A 26,350-nucleotide genomic window follows, 5' to 3' on the forward strand; every position below is an offset into this window, starting at 1 on the left:
GCTTTCCTTCTTTGTTCCTACCTGGGCCCAGTTCCTCTGAGGAAGATTGATGAGAGTACAATCAAGGTCTTGAAGTATATCCACAACAGGTATGGGAAATTTAAAAACTACTGACAAAATGACAGATTTTGAATCACGATTTAGAAGTCAGTTTTTAACTCACATAAGAACTGGGAGTTGAATTTAAATGAAGTCTATTTTAAACCTTCTCTTGGCAAAAATATCCTCATGTACATTTAACATTCATAGGTTTTGTCATGTAAGCATTTTGTTGTAGGACCTCAAAGTGGCTCTCTATTCCAAACTAAAGAGATCTCTTGCTTTTGCTTACTAATACAGTATTTCTCCATACCACCACCACCACCACCACCATTAAAAACAAAGCATGTCTTTATTCTGAGGTTGAAAGAAATTTAAAGGAAAAGGCTACTGTACTGCTTAGGAGAGAAAAAAATTGCTCAGAAAATATAACTAAAAATTCTAGTGTGCTTTTACATAAAGAATACTGCATTGCATATTAGAAGGTTCTCTCTTCAAAGCATCTGTTCACCTTGAAGAAAGTGTCTGATAAGTGGAATTCTACAGTAAGTGCTCTGCTAATCACAAGCAACCAATAGGGCTTAATTACATTTATAATGTTAGTTTGGTCTATACTATTTATGCTGGTTTTCCCAGGTCTGTAATTAGCAAAGTATGGATGATTTAATTATAATGAACAGCCCGTCTGAAAATGTGAACAAGCTGAGAAAGTTTAAAAACAGAGCAATGCAAGAGAATAGAGCAAAACTTGGGCTATGACCTGGAAACTGGCTATGGTCAGATCAACAGACAAGGGTGAGGGACTTTTAATCTAGCTCCTTAGTCAAAGCTAACAAAAGATCAGCCTAGGAAAAGATAACAGAAATGCCCCTAGACATTCCCTAAATAGAGTTCTGGAAAGGTGTTATACTGTAGAAAGTGGAGTACAGTTTGGAATACTGAAAAGCAAATCATCAAAGCCTAACCCTTAAAAATACTCATCGTGAATAACCTATAGGTAGTTAACACATTTTCATCACCTCTATTCAACTTTAGTTTCAGCTTAGAAAAGGTTCACAGACAATAATACAAAAATGAGCCATGTGAGGGCAAGCAAATCCTAAATATAAACATACTAAGTCTGAATCTGAACGTTCAAATTCTATAATTTGAGAAAAACCACCACCACCACCACCACCACCTTTCTTGAGTATTTTAAACACTCAGACCTGGAGGGAGAGCCAATAGCGATGGACACTAGCCAAACTACTAGATTATAACAATGCAGCTTGGTTATTAATGGTTTGATTTTATTGTATTCATCTTAGGGGGAAAAAAACAATAAGTCTACTACAGAATCTATTCAAGACTGGTTTCAAAATCATTCTAAAATACCACAAGGCCTGTTCTTATGCTGGTATTTCCCAAAAGGATCCTAAAGAACTGTGTATAGCAAAGGTAGGTTCTCCTAGAATTAGGGTATTTACACTTTTGACAATGTCTATGCTTTTTAAATGAGTAAAAATTGCTTATTTATGATGGTTGATAGAATGAGCCACTACCTAACAGATGAATCATTCAAAGAACCATTCACTAAATCATTATTAGTTTTATCCCCACCAGTAGTGACAAAGAAAGTAGATGACATAGGAGAAAAATGGCGGGATATTTGTTCCTCAGAAGTGCTATGTCCAAAAGCTTAAGAACCACTATCTGGGGTATCCACAAAAGGAAAATACCACTAAAAAGTAGGTAGGATTAGTTTTAACAGAGAGTAGATTGTAGTATGAAATCAGGATTATGACAATGTATGGTACAGTAGAAAAATCAGCAGATCAAAAGATTGGTGCTCAGCCATTCTCTAGGTTTTAATCTTGGGCAAATTACTTAAACTCTGTTGGCCTCTGATTATCATTTGGAAAATGAGGCGTTGATGTAGAGCTGAAATTCTTAAACTTTTTTGTGTCATGGACCCTTTGGTGGTCTGGTGAAGCATATAGACCCCTCAGAGTAATGTTTTTAAATGCATAAACTAATGCAATAAATGCAATAAATTGTGTAAGATTACAAAGAAAACCAATTAAATAGAAATACAATGACCAAACTAAATTACCACGGCAACAAAAAAATAAGTTCATTGTCCCCAGATTAAGAATTCCTAGGCCTAAAGATTTTAAAGGTTTCTTTTAACTATAAATGTAAGAAGGAAAAGGTCCAAGGTTATCACAAGCATGATATCAAATCACACAATTATAAATGCAATTATGAATTAATTATACTACTAACAAAATTTTAAAAATAGTTTTATTTGAAAAATTTAAAATTACAATGCCACCCAGTGTCATGGTAGCACAATATCACACAAGATATTTAAATTGAATATAGGAAAAATCTGAGATCAGAACTTATTAGCTGTTATTAAGTAGTAGTACTTCATAAGGAATATAACTTTTCACTAAAAGAAATACTTTTTCTCACAAATAAATCCTGCAAGTTAAGATTCACTACTTCTGAGGTTTATTTATATCCAATTTATTGATGTAGGTGATTCAATATTTTCTTTTTTAAAATAAATTTTATTAAGATTGTTTGTTTTTATATTGCTAAAATTTCCCCTAGCACCATTCCTCAGTGAAAAAAACTGAACAGAATTGATAAACACACTAAAATTATATACAATAATATACCACAAAAAGTGCTGCTATAAAAATTTTGATGAATATAGAGACCTTTTTTTTCAATGACCTCCTTCAGTCTATGCCTTGTAGTGAAATCATGGGTCAAAGAGTATGGACATTTTAATCACTTTCTTCTCATAATTCCAAATTCCTTTCCAAATGATTATATTGATCCACAGTTATACTAACAATGCATTAGTGTCTCCATCTTCCCAAACTCCTCAAACACTTCTTTTTTTCATCTTTCCTTGTCCTGACAATTTTTCTAGGTGCAAGGTAGAAGTAAAATTTTTAAGATTGTTTTAATTTACATTTTCCTTATCAGTGATTTGGAACATTTATACACATTTTTGATAATAGTTTGCAATTCTTTTAAGAACTATTTGTTCTGGGGCAACTTGGTAGCTCAGTGGATTGTGAGCCAGGCCTGGAGAAGGGAGGTCCTAGGTTCAAATCTGGCCACAGACACTTCCTAGCTGTGTGATCCTGGCCAAGTCACTTAACCCCCATTGCCTAGCCCTTACCATCCTTCTGCCTTAGAACCAATACATAATATTGATTCTAAAGTGGAAGGTAAGGGTTTCAAATTTTTTAAAAAAATAACTATTCATATTCTTAGATAATTTATCTGGTGAGTAATCACTTTTGGTTATATATATATATTAACCAAATCCTTATCTGAGAAATTTGATACAAGGTTTTTATTCATATTCTGTTATTTGCCTTCTTGACCAAGGTGCATTAATTTTTTCAGTACATAAGCTTTTCAATGTCATATAATCAAAATGACATATTTTAGCTTTTTAATTTTCTCTATCCATTATTTGGTTAAGAACACATTTCCTACCCATTACTGTAAGTGATCTGTTACTCACTTCTAATTTTTTAATGTTATGATCTTTAAAACTTAGGTCACATCTGTTTTGAATTAATTGTGAAATATATTGTAAGATATTCATATAATCCTAATTTCTGCCAAACTTTTCCAGTTTTCCCATAAATTCTTAGCAAATTAGGTCTTTCCTAAATAAGGTATGGTTTGAATTTTGTCAAATACTGGTTTACTCAGTTCCATTGTTTCTTATTCTCCTACATCTAGTCTGTTCCATTGCTCCATTTTTCTTTTCATCAACCAACAGCTACTGGTTTTGATAACTGCTACTTTATGAATTAATTTGAGGTCTAGAAGTACTATTCCAACTTCAATGCTATATTAAAAATATTTCCCTTGATATTTTAGATCTTTAGTTTCTCTAAATAAAATCTGTTATTATTTTACTGAGTCCTATAAAGTACCCTTTGCTAATTTGATTCCCATAAATTAAAGCTGTATATTAACTTTGGTAGTATCATTTATATTATATTGGTAAAGCCATGCTCTCAACACTAAATATTCCTCCAGTTATTTAAATTATTCTTTATTTCTTTAAGGATATTTTGTAACTGACTAGGTAAATCATATTGCAAGCCAACAGGGTATTTTTATCTTTTCTTTGCCCATCGTTATAGTTTTAATTTCTCTCTCCTATATTATTACTATTGTTAGCATTAATGGAACTATATCAGTATTGGAGAGAATGAGAATCATTGTTTTACTCCTTTATTTACTAGTAGTTACTAGTAAATCTACTTTGGAAAGGATACTTGCTTCTGGTTTCAAAAATTTTTTATACTTTAAAAAAAGATCCCTCCATGGCTATACATTGTAGTATTTTGAGCATAAATGAACTGCTTATTTTGTCAAAGGTATTTTCTACAATGATAAAGAGAATTGTGGTTTTAGAAATTTTTGTTTTCAATTTAATAAATTATGTTGATTTTTCCTAATGCTGAACCATATATATATATATATATACATTTATGGTATAAGTCCAATTTTATAATAATGAAAGTTTTCCTAGATGAATCATTATAGGCTGCTAGGATTTTATTTCATTTTTTGAAGTGATATTCATTAGTGGTATATTGTGATATTAGTGACATAGTGAGAAAAATAAAATTTTATTTTGTTTTCTTTTGTTCTTCTCTTTGTTGATTTGCACAGTTTCTAATACTCCCCCTCCCAACATGTAAGTTCATTAGTTCTATTTTACTGCTATATATGTTAAGGAGAACAATTTCTCCCCAAGACTTGCTTTAGCAGCACTCAGAAATTATGGTATATTATTTCACCATTGTTCTTTGACTTGAAAATAGGATTTAATTATTAAGTTTCCAATTTATCTGTCTGTCTGTGCTTCCTGAAATACTTACTATTTTTATTATGCTATGATCTATAAAGACTGTTTAATATTTCTATAAATGATCAATTTTTGTTAAGGTTCCATGTACTTCTAAGATGTAAGGGGTCCCACTTAGAAAACACTGTAATAAACTTTTTTGAACTAGTTTCACTTGCAATTTGTTCAGTTAAATTTGTTTGCTTAACTTTCTATTAATTTTTCCAAAATTGTGAGAGGGACAAAAATCTCTATCACTTTATTTTTGTCTTTTTTACAATTTAGTTAATTTTTCCTTTTCCTTTTTCAAATTTTTATGTTATGGCATTTGAATACATAGGTTTAATATTGATATTGATGTGTGGTCTATGGTTCCTTATAGCATCATGTAATTTCCTTGTTTATTTTTACGTTGCAAATTTTTGCTTTTGCTTTGTCCAAGATCTCTTTAGTTATTTTTGTAGATTCTATCTAAGACAACCTTTTCCCCACAGGTTCTTTTCTTCTACCCCTCAAGATGTCTGTCTTCCTTCTGGTTTGGCATTCTGTTCTCTAGTTTTGGAGTTCTCCTTTTTTCTTTTATTTAGTTGTCTAATTTTAATCCACTTTTTCTATGTCAAACAGTTAATTCAAAATCAGTTTCATTTCCACCCCTTCAACTTTTTTTGATTTTTTAAGGCTTTTTTTTTCTACTTCCACATTTTCTCTCATTGAGAATTCAGCAGTTACTCAAAGGTTTGACCTAGGCATTCCTTCTTGCTGGGACAAATCAATTCCTTAAATATTTTAGAAATGAGACTTTTATCAGAGAAAATTATTATATTATAAAGATTTGGGGCAGCTAGGTAGCTCAGTGGATTGAGAGCCAATCCAGAGACAGGAGGTCCTAGGTTCAAATTTGGCCTCAGATACTTCCTAGCTGTGTGACTGGGCAAGTCACTTGACTCCCATTGCCTAGCCCTTACTACTCTTCTGTCTTGGAGCCAATACACAGTATTAACTCCAAGATGGAAGGTAAGAGTTTAAAAAATACATATTATAAAGATTCCCATCCCACATTTTTTGCTTATTTTTAAAAATTAGTTGAATTGGTTTTGCTTGAATAAACTCTTTTAATTTATGTAATTAAGATTATTTATTTTTACTTCCAGTGATCCTCTATATACCTTATTTGATGTACCTTTAGCCATAGAACCAAAAGGTAATTTCTTCCATAATTCCACTAATTTGTTTCTGTCACCCTTTGTATATAAATCGTATACTACTTTGGGGCTTTCTTGGTATATGGTGTGAAAAATTGGTTTACCCCTAGTTTCTTCCAGATTGCTTTCTAGTTTGTCAATAATTTTGGCTAAATTTGATTCAATAGGTGGATTCTTTGGATTTATCAAATGCTAGGCTACTGTGTTCATTTGTTTCTGTATACTCTGTACCTGATCTGTTCCCCTGATCAACTTCTCTAGTTCTTACACAGTGACAAATCATTTTGATAATTACTGGTTTATATAGTATGGTATGACATCTGGTATTGCAGACCTCCTTGCCTCACATTTTTTCTCATTATTTTCAAATTTTTGACCTTTTTGTTCCTCCAGATAAATTCTGCTTTATTGTTTTCCAGCTCTCTAAAGCAATTCTTTGTATTGGCAAGACATTGAATAAATAAGTTATTTAGGTAGTATTAACTTTTTTATTACATGAGCTCAGCCTATGCAGGAGAAATTAGTATTTCTCTATTTAGATTTGGTTTTGTGTTGAAGGTATTTTCAAATTATGTTTATATAATACTTATGTGGATTTTAGCAGGTACATTTCCAAGTATTTTGTACTATCTGTAATTATTTTAATTTTAATTTCTCTTCCTATCTTTTCCTGCTGTATTTTATTGGTAACATATAGAAATGCTAAGTATTTGTATGGGTTTATTTTATACCCAGCAACTTTATAAAATTGTTAGTTATTTCAATTAATTATTTAACTTTCTTCTCTAAGTAAACATTTAAATTATCTAAGTAAACATACAATGCAAAAAGTGATAATTGTGCTTCTTCTTTGTCTAGTTCATAAATAATTTTAAACTTTTGCTTTAAGGGCTCTTAACTGAATATAATTTATATTGAATTATGGTTTGTAAAAAATGATTTTTAGTTTTCTGACTTTTTACACCCTAACACATGATCAATTGTTGTGAAGGTGCCACATACAAATGAAAAACAAGTACACTTCTTTTTATTCCTCTGTATCCACCAGAGACCTAGCTACCTTTTTCTAAAGTTTTACTCAGATCCATTTCTTTTTTCTCCCCCCTCCCCCTTAAATTCATCAAGGTCTGAAAAGGGCAAATAGAGGTCCTTTATTATTATTGTTTTACTGTCTATTTCTTTCTATAAGTTATTTAACTTCTCCTTTAAGAATTTGGATGCTATGCCATTTGGTGCATATGTTTAATTTTGGTATTAATTTGTCTCTGGTACATTTTAATAAAATTTACTATCTCAGTTTATCTTTTATTTCCCCTGCCTTTTTTTTTAAGTTTAGCTCTAGCCCCATGTTTTGACTCTTTGTATTTTCTTCTTTTGAGTCTTTCTTATAAACATCATATTGTTGAATAATGGCTATTAATCCATCCTTTTATCCTCTTTTATTTTATTTTTTATTTATTTTTATTACATTCATAATTATGATTGTTTATTCCTTTCCATCTTATTCTCTTTTCCTTGTCTTTGTTTTCTGTACGTAATTTTAGAGTGTTTTGCTTTTGACAATTGTCTCCCTTATTCTGTCTTTCCTTTTATACTCCCTTTGTCATAGCCACTTTTTTATTTTTTATTTTTTAAATTTTAAATTTTGAATATTTTCCCTTGGTTTCATGACTCATATTCTTTCCCTTTCCCTCAAATTCCACCACCCTTCCCCCCATAGCCGACGCACAGTTCCACTGGGTTTTACACGTATCACTGATTAAGAGCTAATTCCATTTTACTGATAGTTGGACTAGAGTGATCGTTTACCGTCTACATCCCCAATAATATCCCCATCAGCCCATGTGTTCAAGCAGTTGTTTTTCTTCTGTGTTTCTACTTCCACAGTTCTTCCTCTGAATGTGGACAGTTTCCTTTCTCATAAGAACCTCAGCCTTGTTCTGGATCCTTACATTGCTGCTAGTAGAGGCGTTCATTATGTTTGATTGTACCACAGTGTATCAGTCTCTGTATATAACGTTCTCCTGGATCAGGTCCTTTCACTCTGCATCAATTCCTGGAGGTCATTCCAGTTCATATGGAATTCCTCCAGATCATTATTCCTTTGAGCACAGTTGTATCCCATCACCAACAGATACAATGATTTGTTCAGCTATTCCCCAATTGAAGAGCATCCCCTCATTTTCCGATTTTTTGCCACCACCAAGAGTGAGGCTATAAATATTTTTGTACAAGTCTTTTTCCCTATGATTTCTTTGGGGTACAAACCCAGCAATGGTATAGCCACTTTTCCTTCTGTTTCCAATATATTTCTATTCCCAGCTGGGTATAGATGCATATTCTACGTTCAAGCAGTTTAGGTGAAGGTGAGGTTCAAGTGTCACCTACTTCCCACCTCACTTTAACTCCTCCTTGTATAGATTTCTACTTCTTCAACCCAATTAGGTGATATAATTTCCCTCTCTTCTTTCACTCTTTACTGTTCCCCCACTGGCATATTCTTCTTTCTTTCCCTTTTTACTCTTCTTTTAAAATAATCAAAGTATAATAGAACCATTCCTGGGCCCTCTAATTAGACTTTCTCTATGGCCCTTGATAATAGAATTCTTTGGGGAGAACTCTCCCTATATAAAAATGTACATAGCTTACTCTTATTTAGTTTCTTTAAGACTGTTCAATCACATTTACCTTTTTATGTTTCTCTTGAATTTGTGTTTCTATGTAAAAGTCTATACACAATTCTTCTCCCCCCCAATAGGAATTCTTGGAAGTCTTCTATTTCATTAAAGACCAATTCCCCTCCCCAACCCCTTTTGTAGGATTACAATCTTCTTTGCAGCATAAGTCATTCTTGGCTCTAAACCCAGATATTCTGCCTTCTGTAATCATAGTCTAAGCTTTCTGTTCCTTTAGGATGATGCCTGCTATATCTTACATGATGCTGACTGTGGCTCCTTTGTATTTGAATACTTTCTTTGTGGCTGCTTGGAGTATTTCTTCTCTGAGGTAAGAGCTCTAAGTGTTGGGTTTTAATATTCCGGTGAGTTCCCATTTTGTTGAATCTCTCAGAAGATGAGTAACTGGCTTTTCCTATTTTTACTTTGTACTATGTTTCTAAGAAATCTGGGCAGCTTTTAAAATTTCTTAAAATATGATATATTAAAATGATATTTTTGGTCATTGATTTCATTAGTTCCCCCTCTTTTCTTAATTACCTTTTAGTGATTATCTTGAGTTCTGTGTTTGGGCATCAAATTTTCTGTTTAAGTCAGATCTTTACTTTAGGAATGCTTGGAAGTCCTTTATTTTATTAAATGACCATACTTTCTGCAGCAATATAGTCAGTTTTGCTGGGTAGTTGATTCTTGGTTGTAGACCCAGTTCCTTTACTTTCTGGAATATTATATTCAATGCCTTCCAGTCCTTCAGGATGGATGCATTCAGGTCCTGTATTATCATAATTGTGGCTTCATGATATCTGAATGGTTTCTTTTTAGAAGCTTGTAGTATCTTTTCCTTGGTCTGGAAGTTCTTTGACTTGGCTATAACATGCCTGGGAATTGTAAATTGGGGACTTAATGCAGGAGGTGATCTGTGGATTCTTTTAATCTCTACTTTATTCTCTTATTCAAAAATGTCAGGATAGTTTTCTTGGATAATTTCCTGTAGAATGATGTCCAGGCTTTTCCTTTTGTCATTATTTTCCAGTAGTCCAATAATGCTTAAATTGTCTCTTCTGGATCTATTTTCCAGTTCTGTGTTTTATCAATGAAGTGTTTCATTTTTCCTCAATATTTTCATTCATTTGATTTTGTTTTATACTCTTGCTGCCTTGTGAAGTCATTTACTCCTAGTTGTTGGATACTAATTTTTAAGGACTGAATTTCATCCCTAGCTTTTTGATCATCCTTTTATTTCTGATCTGTTTTTCTTTGTAGGTCATCTTTCACTTTCTCTGCCTCATTTTCAAGCTGGTCAATTCTGACTTTTTAGACACTATTTTCTTGTTTTTGTTCATGTGCCTCTGTTATCAGATGACCTATTTTGTTTTTTTAAGTTCTTTTCCCAATTGTCTTTAGCCTCTCTTTATTGTTTTTTTGAATTATGTTTTGAGTTCTTCCAAAGCCTGTGTCCAATTTGCTGGAGTTCCTGAGTTTTTTCTTGGTGTTTCTTGGTCCACCTATGTTCCATCTGTTCTTTGTTCATTACCTAGATAGAAGCTGTTGATTGTAATTTCTTTTTTTTTTCTTTTGTAGTTTACTCATATTTTTTCCTTCTTCACCCCTGAGGCTGTATTCTTGCTCCTCTGTTTATTTGTACGATCTGTGGCTTTGGGCTATTCTGTCCTAAAGGAGCTACTTCTCTACTCTGCTGATTAACTGGGTTAGGTTGATGGAACTGATTTGCTCTATTAATAAGCCCTGAGACCAGATCTTCCTCAGCTGCCAGCTGTCAGAGTCCTGAGCTTCCTGTCATGGTACCAAAGTACTCTGTTGTGATTGCAGACTTTGCCCTTGGATCCCTGTCAGCTGGATTCTTACCACAGGTCTCAGAGCAATAGGTTGGGGAGGAATGTTGGAGATTGACCTTTTCTGTCCCCTGAAAGCTTCTTATCTGCACTATTGCTAGACTGGATTAAGCCAGGCTGAGCTGATCTATAGAGCTGGATGTGCCCTGAGGCCAAAACCTCCAGGGGCAGAGGCCCAAGATGGAGGAGTGGTGGCTGAAGGCTGTGACTAGGCTGCCCTCCTTTCTGCCCCTCTACTCTAGCTGCCTCCCTTGTAGCTGTGGTCTGAGCTGTGAACCTTAAGTAGCTGTGGTAGGAAGGTACTCCCTTTAGGCTGGAGCCCTCTCATAGAGATCCCAGCAACCACCCAAGTTTCAACACAATAGGTGGGGGAAGGGTCCTGAGCCCGTCCTTCTTTCTTTTCCTTAAACAATTCAGCCTTCCCTGAATACCTTTTATGTTGAATTGAGCAGGAGGGTCTTCTGACTCTGTCCTGTTGTTGTATTTGATTTTGTGACCCCCTCGAAAAGCTTTGTTTTTGATTGGTGTGGAAGGGTTTTCATAGAGGACTTGACTTTCACTGCTTCTAAGTCATCATCTTGACTCTGCCTCTGGTCATGGATTTCAGATGGTTCAATGATTCTTAAATTAGCTCTTTTCCATCTGTTTTGCAGTTCATTTGTTTTTTTTTTCTGAGATGCCTTACATTTTCTTTTCTTTTTCTTTAGTCTTTTATTTTTAACTTTTCTTGGTATCTCATGGAGTCATTAGTTCCTATTTGAGTAAATCTAATTTTAAGGTAGTAATTTTCTTTGCTAACATTTTTTACCTTTTAACCATGTTGTTAAGTCTCTTTCTATATCTTCCATAGGACTCATTTCTTTTCTAAGTCTTTATTATTCTTATTTATTTTTAAAAATCATTTTTACTTTTTAAAATGCAGAAAAACAATCTAGCCTCTTCTAGGAATTATAATTGAGTTTATGTTCAAACTGTTTTCCTTTGAAGCTTTGCTTGTAGAAGTTTTAGAGTCATTTTCTTCTTCTGAGTTTGGGTCTTAAGCTTCCTTGTCAACATAATACCTCTTTAAGGTAGGATTCTGTTTTTGCTTGCTTAATTCTTCTGGCCTACTTTTTAACTTTGATCTTATATTATGAAATGGCCATCACATACTTCTAGGAAGATTATCTGAATTAAGGTTTTGTCCTTTTAAATCTTTCTGCTGCTTCCTGGATATTCAGTTAAGCAATTTTATTTAATGACTGTAAGGATAACTCAGGCTGAGGACATTCAAGATTTTCATGTTCCCAAACTGATATGATCAATGAAGTATACTCACTACCTTCTTGTTCTAAGCTCTTTAAGTTTCTGTCCTAGGTTTCTATCTGAGAAAGAAATCTGTTGTCCTGTCTCTCGTTGGTCATTCTAGTAGACAACTGCTGGACTCAGCTACTATCAGACTGCTGGGTAGCTCTCAGGTATATAAAGAGTGAATTATAGGCTTCCTTTTGGTCTGGGATTTCAGTCCTGGTTATTTCTACTTTAGGCTCCAAACTGAGCTGAAGATTAGAACTGAGTCCCACCTCTGCTCCTGAGGTCAGAGCTACACAACTATTGTTTGCTTTTGAACTTATTCCTTACTTAGTACAAAGCTAGGGTCCATGACTGAGACCACCCACTGCTCTCCACTACCCCTAGGTGCATGTCCCTTTTTCAGTTCCCCTAGATCTGAGATTCAGAATTGGGAAATGAGCAATAGAGCTGAGAGATGGCACTTGTTTCCTAAGCTAGCACTAGTTAAAGGGCCCCTGCGGTACCTCTCCATGCCCCAGTTTAAAACTTGGGTCCTTTTTCAGTCTCTGGATAATCAAAAGAACTGTGGGAGTAGAAACAGAAGAAAAACAAATGACTTATCATTTGTTTATATGGATATATGATTTGGGATTTTGGCTTTAAAAGGTTGCTCTATTGCAAAAATGAATAATATGGAAATAGCAATAAGTGATAACATTTGTATAACCCAGTGGATGTGTTTATTGGATCTATGAGGTGGGGAGGGAAAGAAAATGAAATATGTAAACATGGAAAAAATATTATAAAAATAAAAAAATTTTAAAGAAAGATGCCACTTTTAGCACCTACACAGATGAGCCAAATCTTAGATGTGTTGGACAGAACTTAGAAAAAAATAGTTTCAGACCTAAAGCAGATGGATGCTGAGCAAGGCATAGAAGAATATAATCATGAGGTACAGCTGGGTAGCTCAGTGAATTGAGAGCCAGACGTAGAGAGGGGAGGTCCTAGGTTCAAATCTGACCTCATACACTTCCTAGCTGTGTGACCCTGAGCAAGTCACTTAACCCCTATTGAGTTTGAGTAGGTTGCTCAAGAGTACCCTTCAAGGTAGACAGCAAATGTGAAAATAAATCCCAAGATTCCTAACTCTTTGATCACTAGACAACATTGCTATACTAATTTCTGTACTTCAACAAATTTAATTCAGTAAGCATTTATTAAACAGCTGTTATGTTGTGCCAGCCCTATGGGAGATACATAGATGAAGCATGAGCTGGTTGTTTCACTGATACAGCCAAGGACACCTTGACTATCCTGAGGTGTGATGCCCCCTGGCAGGGGAAGATCACAAAAAGAGACTCATCTCCCCACCTCTGTCTGCAAGACATTTCACCATTCCATTTTCTCAGGGACTCAAGTGTGCTAGAACTCTGCCATAACCCTGTGGTGGAATCTCTGCCTGGTGGAGAGTAATTACTCTTCCTGAGAAACACCGCTCATGAAAAGGCCTTTCTCTCTTTCCTGGCAAAATACTAAACCACCAGGTACCCCCTGGAATTTACCCCTTCCTACCTCCTGACAATTTTGGCATCTTTTTTTCTATGCCTATATTTAATGTAGAGATTTAAGTTGTTGCTAAGGATACTTGATTTGACCCAGCTCCCAGGCTGGAAAAATGGGTCATTTTTTTTTTAATTTCCCAAAAAAGATTCACTCTGTTACATTTTTTTAGAACTTTGTGAAAATATCCTAAGAGAGCCTTAGAGAACCTTTAAAACTTAATATAAGCTTTAAAACTTATTTTACTATAGGACAGAGAATACTATTTAGGATAGTAATGTATATAGTTCTCATGTTTACAAATGTGAGAGTTATGAAATATGTTATCAATATAAGCATGTAATAATGACTTAACTGCTTTAGGAATTTTGGTAAATGCAGCTTAAGTGAATAAAGCACTAGTTTATGAAAGGATATCACATATAAAATAAATTTAATTACTAGCTTTTATGTTTATCAATTTATTGATTTTTTAAATTAACTTATTTTATGTGACCTTTTTTGGGATTTCCCAATATATCCCTTCCCAGAAAGTCAATCCTAATAAAGAAAAATAAAAATCGTGAAAAAACAGTTCAACACAATGAACTTATCCATTGAAAAAAATTTGACATAGTCTTTGGTATATCACACCGTTAATCTCACATCTCTGTAAAAAACAAGAGGGAGGAACCTTCTCATATCACTTCTTTGGGGTTAAGCATCTATCATTATAATTTTACAACATCCATATTTGATTATTTTGTGTTTGTTCTTTCCATTTATATTCTTGTAATCATTGTGAACATTGTTTTCCTGGTTCCAGTTACTTCACTTTCTTTTTTTCTTTTTTTTTTTTTAAATCCTCACCTTCCAGCTAGGCAATGGGGGTCACACAGCTATAAAGAGTCTAAGCCAGATTTAAATGTAGGACCTCCCATCTCTAGGTCTGGCTCTCAACCCACTGAGCCACCCAGCAGGCCCTCAGTTACTTCACTTTCAGTCAGTTTCTCTAAACTTCTCCAAGTTTTTCTGTGTTTATTGGGTTCCTTGTTTCTTACAACACAATAATATCCATTACATTCATGTCCGATAGCTTGTCTAGTCATTGCCTAATCACTGTAAATCTAATTAGTTTCCAGTTCTTGGCTACTACAAAAAGTGTTTCTCAACACATTTTGATGTTATGAGCCCTTTCTTTTTTATCACTGGCCTCTATGGGGAATATGCCTAGTAGTGGAATCTCTATGGCAAAGAGTATAGACATTTCAGTCACTCTGTTTTCATAATTCCATATTGTATTCCAAAATGTATCAATTCATAGACACACCAATAAGTGTGTTAGTGTGTTTGTTTTTTCATATTCCCTCCAATACTGAGCATCCTCTCTTTTGTCATCTTTGCCAATTTGCTAGATATGAGAAGGGAACAATTTAGAGAAAGGTTAAAAGTAATTCACAGGGAGATAGCACGATTTAGTGGATGAAAAATCAAACTTATCAGTCAGAAAGGCTGGAGATCAGGGCTAACCTCTGACAGAACTAGCTGTGATCACTTTCAGGAGACCCAGGGAACTCTAAGATTCTTAGTTCAGAGAAGGTGTTGACCTTCATTGACAGAGGTAGTTTCCTCATTTTGGAGTTCCCTATGCCAATGAAATCATAGTTCTAGTACCTATAATTCTCCATAAATTAACCTATCCTTCTTTCTCAGACCCCAATAACTTACCTATAATACTTAAAAAAAAGAACAGACAGGCATACCTCAGGGATATTGCTGTTTTGATTGTAGACAACCATAACAAAGTGAATATTGCAATAAAGTGAGTCGCAAGAATGTTTTTCCCAAAGTACATAAAAGTTACATTGATACTAGGTAGTCTATTAAGTGTGTAATAGTATGTCTAAATAACAATTTATTTACTGTAATAACAAAATATGTTAAATTGCTAAAAAATGCTAATATGAGCTTTCAGCAAGTCATAATTTTTTTGGCTGTGTAGGTTCATGGCTGCTGACTAATCAGGGTGGTGGATGCTGAAGGCTGGGGTAGCTGTGGCAATTTCTTCAAATAAGACAACAGTGAAGTATGCTTCAACAATTGACTCATTCTGTCATTAAAGATTTTTCTGTAGCAATTTATCCACAGTAGAACTTCTTTCAAAATTAAAGTCAATCCTTTCAAATACTGCTACTGTTTTATCAACTAAGTTTATGTAGTATTCTTTAATATTTTTCTGTCTCAGAGAATAAGAAGGCCCAAGAAGAGGGAAAGAGATGAGGGGAATGGCTGGTTAGTGGAGCAGTCAGAACACATACAGTATTTATCAATTAATTTCACCATCTTATATGGCTGAAGTGATGGTGCCCCAAAACAATTACAATGTAACATAAAAGATCACATAACAGCTATAAAAAGGATGAAAAAGTGTGAAATACTGTGAGAATTACCAAAATGTAAAAGAGAGACAAGGCGAGCTTATGCTGTTGGAAAAAATGGTATCGACAGATTTGCTCAATGCAGACTTGTCAAAAACTTTCGATTTGTAAAACCCCAATCCCTAATTTATAAAACCCAAACTTGCCCATTATGAATCCTAGAACTGCTCATGATTTACAATGTCAGAAGACTATTTTCAAACTGAATTTTTACACAGTTAAAAATGCTGACAGTTTCCCTAATTAAAAAATAAAAAGCCATGTTAATAAATCCAATTCTTTGATTTAAATATGATCGTGGCCAAAGATAGCTCAATTTTCTAATAGATCACACATCTTTCCTCTAAGCACAATGGGTATGTTAGGCCTGAAGAAAAGCAAAAGAGGCAATACTTCTCTGAAGTCTACACCTTGTATAATCCTTCATGTAGGCATGAAAAGGAAGCTTCTGAGAGCTGTGTAATCTCCCTTCTCAGCTGTTTTACAGAATGCTCACTCATTCACTGCAGGGTCACATTCAGATGTGCCTTCAGATAAACTCCAACTGTAAATGTAAGCGTTTTTGTTCACTCATTCCTTTTTTTTTTTTCCATCTCCCTGATTCCCATTACTCACTTCTGCCTATTTTTTTTTCCTATTGCACAGAGACAATAACAGGCTTCACTGGAACGACTACAGTTTGTTGGAAAGTATCTACCAAAGAAGACTGGGCAGACGAAGGGGGACAGATAGATCGACATTATGGCATCATCAGGTCTACAGCTACTTGCTTTTATTCTAGCCTTATCTGGCATTTCTGGAATAATCACAGCCACACTATTGCCAAACTGGAAGGTAAATGCAAATGTGGGCTCAAATATCATAACAGCTATTATTCAACTTCAAGGGCTGTGGATGGATTGCACATGGTACAGCACCGGGATGTTCAGCTGCACACTGAAATACTCAATCCTAGCTCTTCCCGTCTATGTGCAGGCTGCACGGACCACCATGGTACTGTCTTGCATACTTTCAGCCTTGGGGATTTGCATTTCCACAGTGGGCATGAAATGTACCCGGTTAGGAGGAGACAAAGAAACCAAAAGCCGCACTACTTTTGCTGGAGGAATCTGTTTTATTCTTTCAGGCATATCTGGTTTAATACCTACATCATGGTACACGAAAGAGATCATTGCAAATTTTTGGGACCCGACAGTCCCAGAGCAGAATAAGCATGAACCTGGAGGAGCTATCTACCTTGGATTTGTTTCCACAGTGCTACTATTTGTTGCAGGTGTGATTTTCTGCACTTCCTGTTTAAAAATGCATCAAGAAGCCAGGTTCTATCCTCCCAAGCAGCAGGGTAATCTAACTACTCAGCCAGAGAACAACACAGGCTACAACCTGAAGGACTATGTATAAATAATTGTGTATAGTATGTGGTAAATGAAATGACAGTAGTGTGTTTTTTCACTTTAGATGAAAAACAAATCAAAATCATATTTAACTATCTTCTTTAGATGATATAATATGTTGCTATTAACAAGTTATTTTAAATCCCAAGATTTTTTTACTTCTGATTATTTTCACATTTATTACTAGAGGGTTATTTGAAAAAAATGGTTCCATATGCATTATAAAACAATTGCTGACCTAATTAGTGTTATAGTTCACCTGTTGAAACATAGGTTTAAAGTGGATTAACTATGTTCCAAAGTGTGTACTTTTGATGTTTCATTCTGAGAATTCAACAGGGTTAAAACTAAGACTAAAGCTCTATGTCCTGCTTTTAACCAGAAGTAACATCTGCTTTTGCTTTCCGATTCTCTAACACCATGGTAACTTGGTTCTTTTTTTCAAGCCACAATATATAATTGCATGTCAGGCGCTGAAGAACTGTCACTGCCATTCAGACATTGCCAAAAAACGTCCCTCCAAAGTCCCCACCTGCTGTTCAGTATCTCTAGCCCTCTTTCTTTTTGCATTTCAAAGGGAATGTTTACATAAGTTTCTAACTGTTGTTAAGCATTTAGCCAAACAGTTCAAGCTAGATCTAAGAGGAAACAACTGGTAAATGTTGTCAAAAGAAAGAAAATATTTAGGACCTTTAACCCACTATATATAAACTATATGATATTAGTACCTGTGAAAAAATAACAGGACTATCTTTCCTACTTCTATTTCCATTAAGGTATGATTTCTGTAGGAAGTGTTCCTTCTCTTCCATCATTTAGATTTTCTACCTCCTTTACTTAAGGTCAGATATATTGTCATTTATAAGTAATAAGTGTTTATTTTCAAATTCTTTGATCCTTTATTTCCAGACTTGATTTAAATATGCAAGATCTCTATTTCCTTTAAAAAGGAAAGAAACCTTAAATAAAGTAATAAAATGAAAAAGCTTTGAATAAAAGAAAGCATTTTATATAACTATTTTGTTTTGGTCCAAGTCTGTAATGATATAAGGAACTCCTGAAAGGGAAATTCCTTCTACCAATGCAGATCATCAGCTGTTCTGTATCTTATAAAAATCTGTCAAAGGCATAACATTAAGGCACTGAAGAGGTTAAGTGACTTACCTAGAGTTATATTGCCAGGATGTGTCAGAGGCTGGCCCTGATTCCAGGTCTTATTGATTTTTATCACTACAATACTTTTCTCTCTTACAAATGTTAAGGTAACCAAATGTCAAACTCTAATCGAGAAAAGAAAAAACTGACGTGCATTAAGTTTATTTGGTAAGAAAGGAAATTTAGGACAATCTTGATTTGGGAGAACTCAGTAAGGCTGATATAAATGAGTCAATTTTATAGTCTTAAGTAATATAACTTTCCAGTTATTTTAAAATGCTACAGAAATATTTGTTGTTGTTGCCTATTAATGTATATTTATTAGATTGTGATATAAGAAAGATGATGAATTACTAATGTAGCAATATCACTGGAAAAGTAACTTATGGCTAATAAAAATAGGATTTTTGCTTGTGCATGTAGGGAAACAATTTTCACAACATTTACTGTGTATATTAAGGAATGTTATTATTAGCATTAGTAAAAATTTGAGGGAAATAATTAAAATGTAAAAGCATCAGTTCTTAAGAAAATCACAGATGGTTCTATAGTTTTCAAAATGTTTTTAGTTTGTTTTTAGTCATTATTTTCTAAATAAGCAAATGAATCTAAAGAAATGGTGTCCAACAAAAAAAAAAGTTCATTATAATACTTCATGTTTTAAAGGAGGTAAGTTTGCTCTGATATTTGTGATATTCTTTTATTTTGCTTAAATGTGGTTGGATTTACAGGGATATAGTTTATAAAAATGTGCAAAAAGAAAGGAAAAGTGTCTACATAATCAAATTATGTTCAAAATATTCTTTATACTTCATTTTAATAGATTCTCAAATTGATCAGGGTGTTTTAGGAATTTCATCAACCAAATAAGCAATTATTAAGAATTTATTCTGTGTTAGGCATTTTACTAAATGCTGGAGGCACAAAGAAAAAGCAAAAAAAATCACTGCTCTCAAAGAATTTACATTTTTGTCTTATTGGGAAGACAAATAAGCAGGTAAATGTAAGATATATTTAGAATAGATACAAAGTAAGCAGAAGGAAAGACAAAATCAGAACTTGAACTAAAGGAAGAACTTAAAGGAATCTGCAAAGTTCTATTTTGTACCTGCTCTTTCTTAGGGGAAGGACATAATCATTCAGAGAGATGCAAAATACTGATGCAGGAAGAACAGACTTCTCTCTCTAATATGCAGATAAACATAAGGGAAGTTTAGGAGAAAGTGTTAATTCAGAAGTACTTATTTGTTTTAATCTAAATTATTTTATAATCTTTAATAGTTTGAGTTTTATTCTTCTTTATGGAAAGGAACCATTTTCATTTGACCTTTAAAGGTTTTCCTTTCAGCTCTTTGCTGGGTTTTAGACAGTGTGATGGCATGAGCAAAACAAGATGATTCAGATCACAAGTAAGTAGTAAATAGAGAAGGTATTAAAATTAACACAAAGTTGAAAGCAAGGTGTGCTCAGAATAATCCAAAATGGAAATCTACTTCAAATCAGCCTGAATGTACTATCATCACAAAGAATGAAAACATTATCCGTTTTAAATACATATTTCTTATTTTCACAGAGAATTAAAAGATAAGTTTTATGGAAGAACACTATTTGTACATCTCTAAAAAGATTTATAGCTGGACCAGGGATCTTAAGAGTTCAATCTAATAAATAAGACTGTTGCTCAGGGTGAATGGAATGATGATAATTTACAATAGTGAGAAAACAGAATTTCTCACTTCTTTGTTATTTCTATTTTTTTTGCCTTTGGATGGGAAAACACAGAAAAACAATAGCTAGTAGGGATTTGATACCCAATATAAATAAGGAGATAGTAAGAGAACACTCAGTTGCCCTCAATAAAATCAAAGAACCTGGATAAGGTGAATTATATTTTTAGGAGCTAAAAGAATAGGCAGATGTGATTGCCACTGACAGTAATATCTTAAAGACTAAAGAACGAGATATTTTTATATATAGCAAGATGAGAAATAGGCAAATGCTATCCTAGTTTTCAAAAAGGGAAGAGAAGAGAGTCTACAAATTTAGTAGAAACAATAAGCTTAAATTTGATTCTCCTCAAAATTCTAGAACAGGGGTCGGCAATGTATGGCTCTTTCTGCAGGAGCCACAAAGTCAATTTTTTTTTTCAGGCACTGTTACAGAAGCGCGCACTGTGAGCACTGTATGGCTCTATGAAATTATATTTTAAAAAATGTGGTGTTTATGGCTCTCCCGGCCAAAAAGGTTGCCGATCCCTGTCCTAGAACATTATTAAAAAAAGGATGAATAGTGAACATTGAAAGCAATGATCAGAAAGAACAACAGATTTAGTCAAACTAGCTTAATTTCTCTTTAAAAAAACAAACAACAGTGTTACTAAACTGGTAGTTCAAGGAAATGCTATAGTTCACCTAAATTAAAAAAAATTATCAAACTTTATCAAAGTCTCTTATGCTACTCTGGTAGAAAATATGTTTAAGCGCAATCTAGATAACAGAATTATTAAAATGGAATCAAAACTAGGCGAATGTCTGAATGCAAAGACTAATCATAAATAATTAGATATGAACTTGAAGAGGAATTTCCCAATGCAGTGACTTCAGGCATCTGTGCTTGACATTGTGCTGTTTTTCATTTTTGACAATGACTTGGATAACAGCATTAATAGGACACTTTTCAAATTTGTATATGATAAGTTAACCCTCTTAATGCCTCTGTCAGAAGCCAAAAAAGATCTGGACAGGTTAGAATATTGGGTTAAAACCAACAAAATGAAATTTAATAGGGACAATTGTATAGCTTTATACTTTGGTTCAAAGAAAATGACTGCAAGTATAGGGTGGGAAATGTATGGTTAGATAGCAGCATGTCTGAAAAAGATCTGAGAATTTTAGTGGACCACAAGAGTTTAATGAGTCAGCAGTATAATATGGCACCCCAAAACAGCTAATATAATCTTGGACAGCATTTACAGAGGTATAGTATCCAGAAATAAGGAACTGAGGGTCCCATTAAACTCTGTCATAGTCAGAACACATTGCAGGTATTGTATTCATTTCTGGTTAAGGATGAGTATTGATATGCTAAATAGCATTTGTAGGAGGGTAATAAGCATGGTAAAGTGCTTTAAACCCATGTCAAATGAAAATCATAAGGAATTAGAGAAATCTAACCTGGAGAAGATTCAGGGGCAATGTAATAACTATGTTTAGTTATTTTAAGGCTGATCATAGAGAATGGGGGATATTTGTCCTGTTTGGTCCAAGAAGGAAGTATTATAAACAATGGATGAAATTTGCACAGAGGCAAATTTAGGTTTAATATTAGGAAAAGCTTCCTAACAATCAATGCCTTCCAAAAGTGGAAAGAGCTACCTTAGGAGGGAGTGGGTTCTGCCTTATAAGTTTTCAAACAGAGGGTGGATGATCATTTGTTGTAGTGGATAATTCTTATAGAGGGACTCACTGGACTAAGAGTATCTTAAGGTCCCTACTAACTCTAAAATTTTGATTCCTAATTTTAAAATATGCAGAAGTTATTGAAGCTGCTTCAACCACTGATATATTTTACATAAGCAAAAATTAATATGTAATCTTTTAAATTATCCAAAGCATACTCAACAGATTGCTTAAATGCTTAAATGAAGATTACTATCTTGTTCTATAATTACGTTCAATTAAGGATCTGTATTAATATTTTGCAAAAAGCAAAAAGATAAAGAATAAATTTATAAGTAATTTCTTGTTTGTTGTTCATTTGTTTCAGCTGTGCCCCATTTGGGATTTTCTTGGCAGAGATACTAGAGTGTTTGCCATTTCCTTCTCCGGTTCATTTTATACTTGAGGAACCAGTTATTAATCTAATATTTTGATGGAGCCTGTTTGTAAAGGGAATCTTTCAAATGAATTTTCATTCTTTTTCCCAGATCTAACACCTTTTCAGACAATTTAGTGAATGTGGTGGAGGTCTTTCTGTATTTGATTATTTCAGGAGGATAAAGTGGTGTTTAGATGGTCTTTTAGTTTCAATTCTCACTAGCTGACCTAGTTAATACACATATCCTTAGTTATAGTTCAAATTCTGTACCTCATTTTATAGTTTCAAGTTAATTTGAATATATATGTGACCTATAAGTCATCAAGCTTGAGTTACATATTACTTGGAACTATTCAGAGATGTGAAAAATGAGAATGAAGAGAAATTCAATTATAGGAAAACCTGGAATTAAAAGTCAGTGTTATGTGGTAGCAACATATAATGCTGGTGATGTTGGACTTTATATTTCAGAATTTTAAGGGCGAATGAGAATTTCTGGGCCTTTCTTAAGGCAAAAGTGCATTACTTCTTTTTCCTGAGAACTATTTTGTATATAAATTAGCACTTAATAGTCTATAACAGGTTTGCATTCAAAATCTAAATAGATTATTTTGCAAATAAGTTACCCTCAAAATGAGTTCTCTTAAAAAACAAAATCCGCTTAATAAAACTTTACTTGGAGTACTGACCAAAAAACCCCAACATGACATATTTTTGCTTGAGATTTATCTTTCTGAAAAATAATATATCCGAGTTATAACAAAAATAAAAAATGTTATAATTTTTATTTTTAAAAAGAAAATGAAATTGAAGGAGCTGTTCTGCATGGCTATGTAAGTTAGGTTCTAGAGGTAGATTTCCTAAGCTGATCTCTCTCTGGTAACAATAACTGTAATTAAAAACTTACCTCTGGTTTAGGAACAAAAGCTTGTCCTGGAATTGTAAAGGAATTATGAACCTTGCAGAGATACTGGGCCATGATGGAAAGTCGACTTCGTTGTTTATTTCCTGTACCAGCAGTCAGTCTCTAAGAGAAAAAAAAAAAGTGGCTGCCACATTAGTACAGAATTAAATCAATCAGACTAAACAGAATAAAAGTTTGATTATTTATGTGTACTTTTATGTATGTGGAAAATTGGTGATCATTTTGAAAAAATAAAGTAGGTGCTTATTAATAGGTTTGAAAAGTACATTACAAATATATTCTCATCTTATCCTCATAACCACTCTGGGAGGTAGTTGGTATTATTATCTCCATTTTATATGAGGAAATTAACTTGCTCAGAATTATACAGCTAGTATGTATCTGAGATTGAATTTGAACTGTCTTCCTGACTCTAGGCCCATTGCATTGCCTAACTGCCTATATAGCTGATGAAATTGGGAATGCTAAATGCTGAAACTCCCTCCACCAAAGTACATGAGCACTTCTGCCTAGGAGTGGTTCAGGGCAGTGAGCAATTTACAGCTCAAGTGCTATGTTCAAAGTCACATTGTCAGTATGTATCAACGGTGCAAGATCAGCCTCTATAACAAAGTATAGCTCCCTTGGCTATCTTCTTTCAAATTCTCTGCAACCTGTCAGAGCTCTTCCTATAATATGGAATAGAACACATACTCTTACTAAGGGAGAGTACAAGGAGACAATCGTTTGTTCTGTTATGAGCTTATTCTTTATTCATGTAGCCTAAGATCAAATTAGGTTTTTTTGCTGCCATATCACAGTTAGATCAGAATGAGTTTCTAGAAAACACTAAAACAATCAAGTCTTTATTAGATGAATTATTATTTAACTGTTCCTTGTCCAAAGTATTTATAAAATTAATTTTTAAAATCTAAATTTTGGATTTTACACATAATTATATTTTATTATATTGTACTTAATTGGGCTTATCAGTATTGTCTTTAGGAATATTTTTGAATACCTATATTTTATAACAGAATAGGAATTAAAAATATTCTTCTTATGAACTCCAAGGCCTAGATAATGTAATTATATCTTTTTAAATAATATAATTATTTTAAATTAATCTAAAGACATTGCAGTTGAACAGAAAGTAGCATATATATATTTATTCTAATTTATTAGAGAAAGAAATGGAGATCTAAGAGTAGTGAAGTGCTATGTAGAAGATTTTACAGATTTAGCGTCAGCTTCTAATGTCCTATTCATAGGTCACAGCTATTTCTGTGGTTAATAAGCCATTCACAAACCTACAAAAAACTCAAAAATCTTCTATGGATAAACTATTATAACAACAAAAGGCCAGAACACCAAACTCTTTAATTATAAGTACAAGAAAATTTCTAACCTCTAAACTTAGAGCAGTATATCTTAAGCATGGAAAAAATAAGAGGTTAGAGAGAACTTAAAAAGACTATTACTTCTTCTCTGGAACAATCATAATAATTTTAAACAAGTATAAAACTTATCTTTGAAAAGCTACAGCAGGTAGACATTAGAGACAGTATATCTCATCTGCCTTAGCTATTCCTTACAAATGGCCAAAAGCATCAAATAATTTTATAGTTATTTATGTATTATCTTCATGACTCCTCCATAAAATTTATGAAGATGGATTTCATATTTGAATTAAAAGTTACTTGGTACACAGAATGGATGATAGTTTTCTGCAGAGAGTAGGCACTTAAAAAGTATTTGCTAAATTGAAAAAAACAAGGCTTTACTAAGAGCCACAAATGACCCCTGCTCTGTCACTTCTGGTTAGTTATTTGGTAATTAAATCTCTGAGCACCTGTTCCTCATATAATGGAATATATTAATATTCTTTTCAGATAAAGTGCTCTGCTTCTATTAAACAAACTGTTACTATTTGTATAGATGTCTACATGTCCCTTAGTAAGTATGCTGCTCATTATTTCTTGTATTCAAATTTTATACAAGAAAAAAGAAGGGCTCTATTTAACTTGTGTTGTAAAGTAACCAAAACAATTCTATGCATACCTAACAAAAATAATCCCTAAAACTTTCATACTGCTGTAGAATTTATATAAAACTCTCAAATGATAGATGACTTTCAAATGAATGCCAAACTTTTCTAAAGCAGAAAATAGAGACCTATGGTAGGTCTAAAATAAAGATCAGTTAAGCAGCAAAGATTAATTATACAGTTAAATCTCAAAATGGGGTTTATAATCATTTGGGCGGAGATTGGGACTGAAGTTTCCCCCTATTCTATCTAGAAAGATGTGACTAAGCAAATAAACATTATAAACAAAGCAACAGGAAACATGTTCAAATAATTTATAAGAACAAACAGTTTTGAAGCAATATGGAATATATGCAAATAATTGGTCAACTGGAAATTATTTTTGTTTATTATTAATGTAAGTCCCTAAAGACCTGTAGTTACTAATATTTTTGTGAGCTTTGGTTGAATAATTGAAATAAACCTGAATTTCTTTTAAAAAGCATTCTATTAGTTAGACTTTTCTAATATTATCATCCTCAATAAGTAAGAATCATTGTTGCTTATGATAATTATGGCATTTCTTGGCAGATTTTCTTGAGAAAATTATTAGGTTATTTGTTCTTAGAGATCTGGCACTATGTTGGTTACATTAAAGCACCTGCTATAGGGCTTCATGAAATGGTGTAGGAGATAGACAGTCACATGTCAGAAGACCTGGAATTGAATCCTAAATCTGCCATATGCTACCTGTGTGATCTAGTAGTTTACTTAACTTTTCTGGGTATTAACTTCCTTATCTATAAAATTAGGAGCTTGGGTGGGTCAAGTTTATCCTTGAGGTTCTTTTCAGCTCTAAATCCTATGATCTCAAGACTTTAAAATGCCAGTTTAATATTTGTCCAAAACTTTACAGTCTTTGTGAGTTGTTGTGACCAAAAACGTCATTCCACGGTGGCCAACCTTCTCATGATGAACTACTGTAAACTAAATACTCATTTTTAGTTAACAGACATATAGGCTGTTACCTGGCTCATACATGAAACAATTCCAGCTTGATAGGACTTGTCAGAATTTATGTGATGTGTTGGTATCACCTACAAAAGCCAAGGGTCATCTATCTGGATGTTATGACCATGCATCAAAACAGGACTTACA

The 26,350-nt window shown here is 33.5% G+C and overlaps 2 protein-coding genes across 2 annotated transcripts in view; one reads left to right on the forward strand and one right to left on the reverse strand.

The window, feature by feature from the left end:
* The window catches only part of TFB1M (transcription factor B1, mitochondrial), a 74,827-nt gene that overhangs the window by 8,957 nt on the left and 39,520 nt on the right, over window positions 1–26,350 (reverse strand). Inside the window, exon 5 of the mRNA XM_044671743.1 lies at window positions 23,170–23,289. Within this exon, the coding sequence (XP_044527678.1) occupies window positions 23,170–23,289 (120 nt within the window). The remainder of the gene's footprint in view (window positions 1–23,169; window positions 23,290–26,350) is intronic.
* CLDN20 (claudin 20) lies at window positions 16,226–17,298 on the forward strand. Its single transcript, XM_044671744.1, has one exon. It carries the CDS (start codon window positions 16,639–16,641, stop codon window positions 17,296–17,298), a length of 660 nt encoding a protein of 219 aa, XP_044527679.1. The 5' UTR covers window positions 16,226–16,638.

Source organism: Gracilinanus agilis, chromosome 4 (assembly GCF_016433145.1).
Source record: "Gracilinanus agilis isolate LMUSP501 chromosome 4, AgileGrace, whole genome shotgun sequence".
In the NCBI taxonomy this organism is placed as follows: domain Eukaryota; kingdom Metazoa; phylum Chordata; class Mammalia; order Didelphimorphia; family Didelphidae; genus Gracilinanus; species Gracilinanus agilis.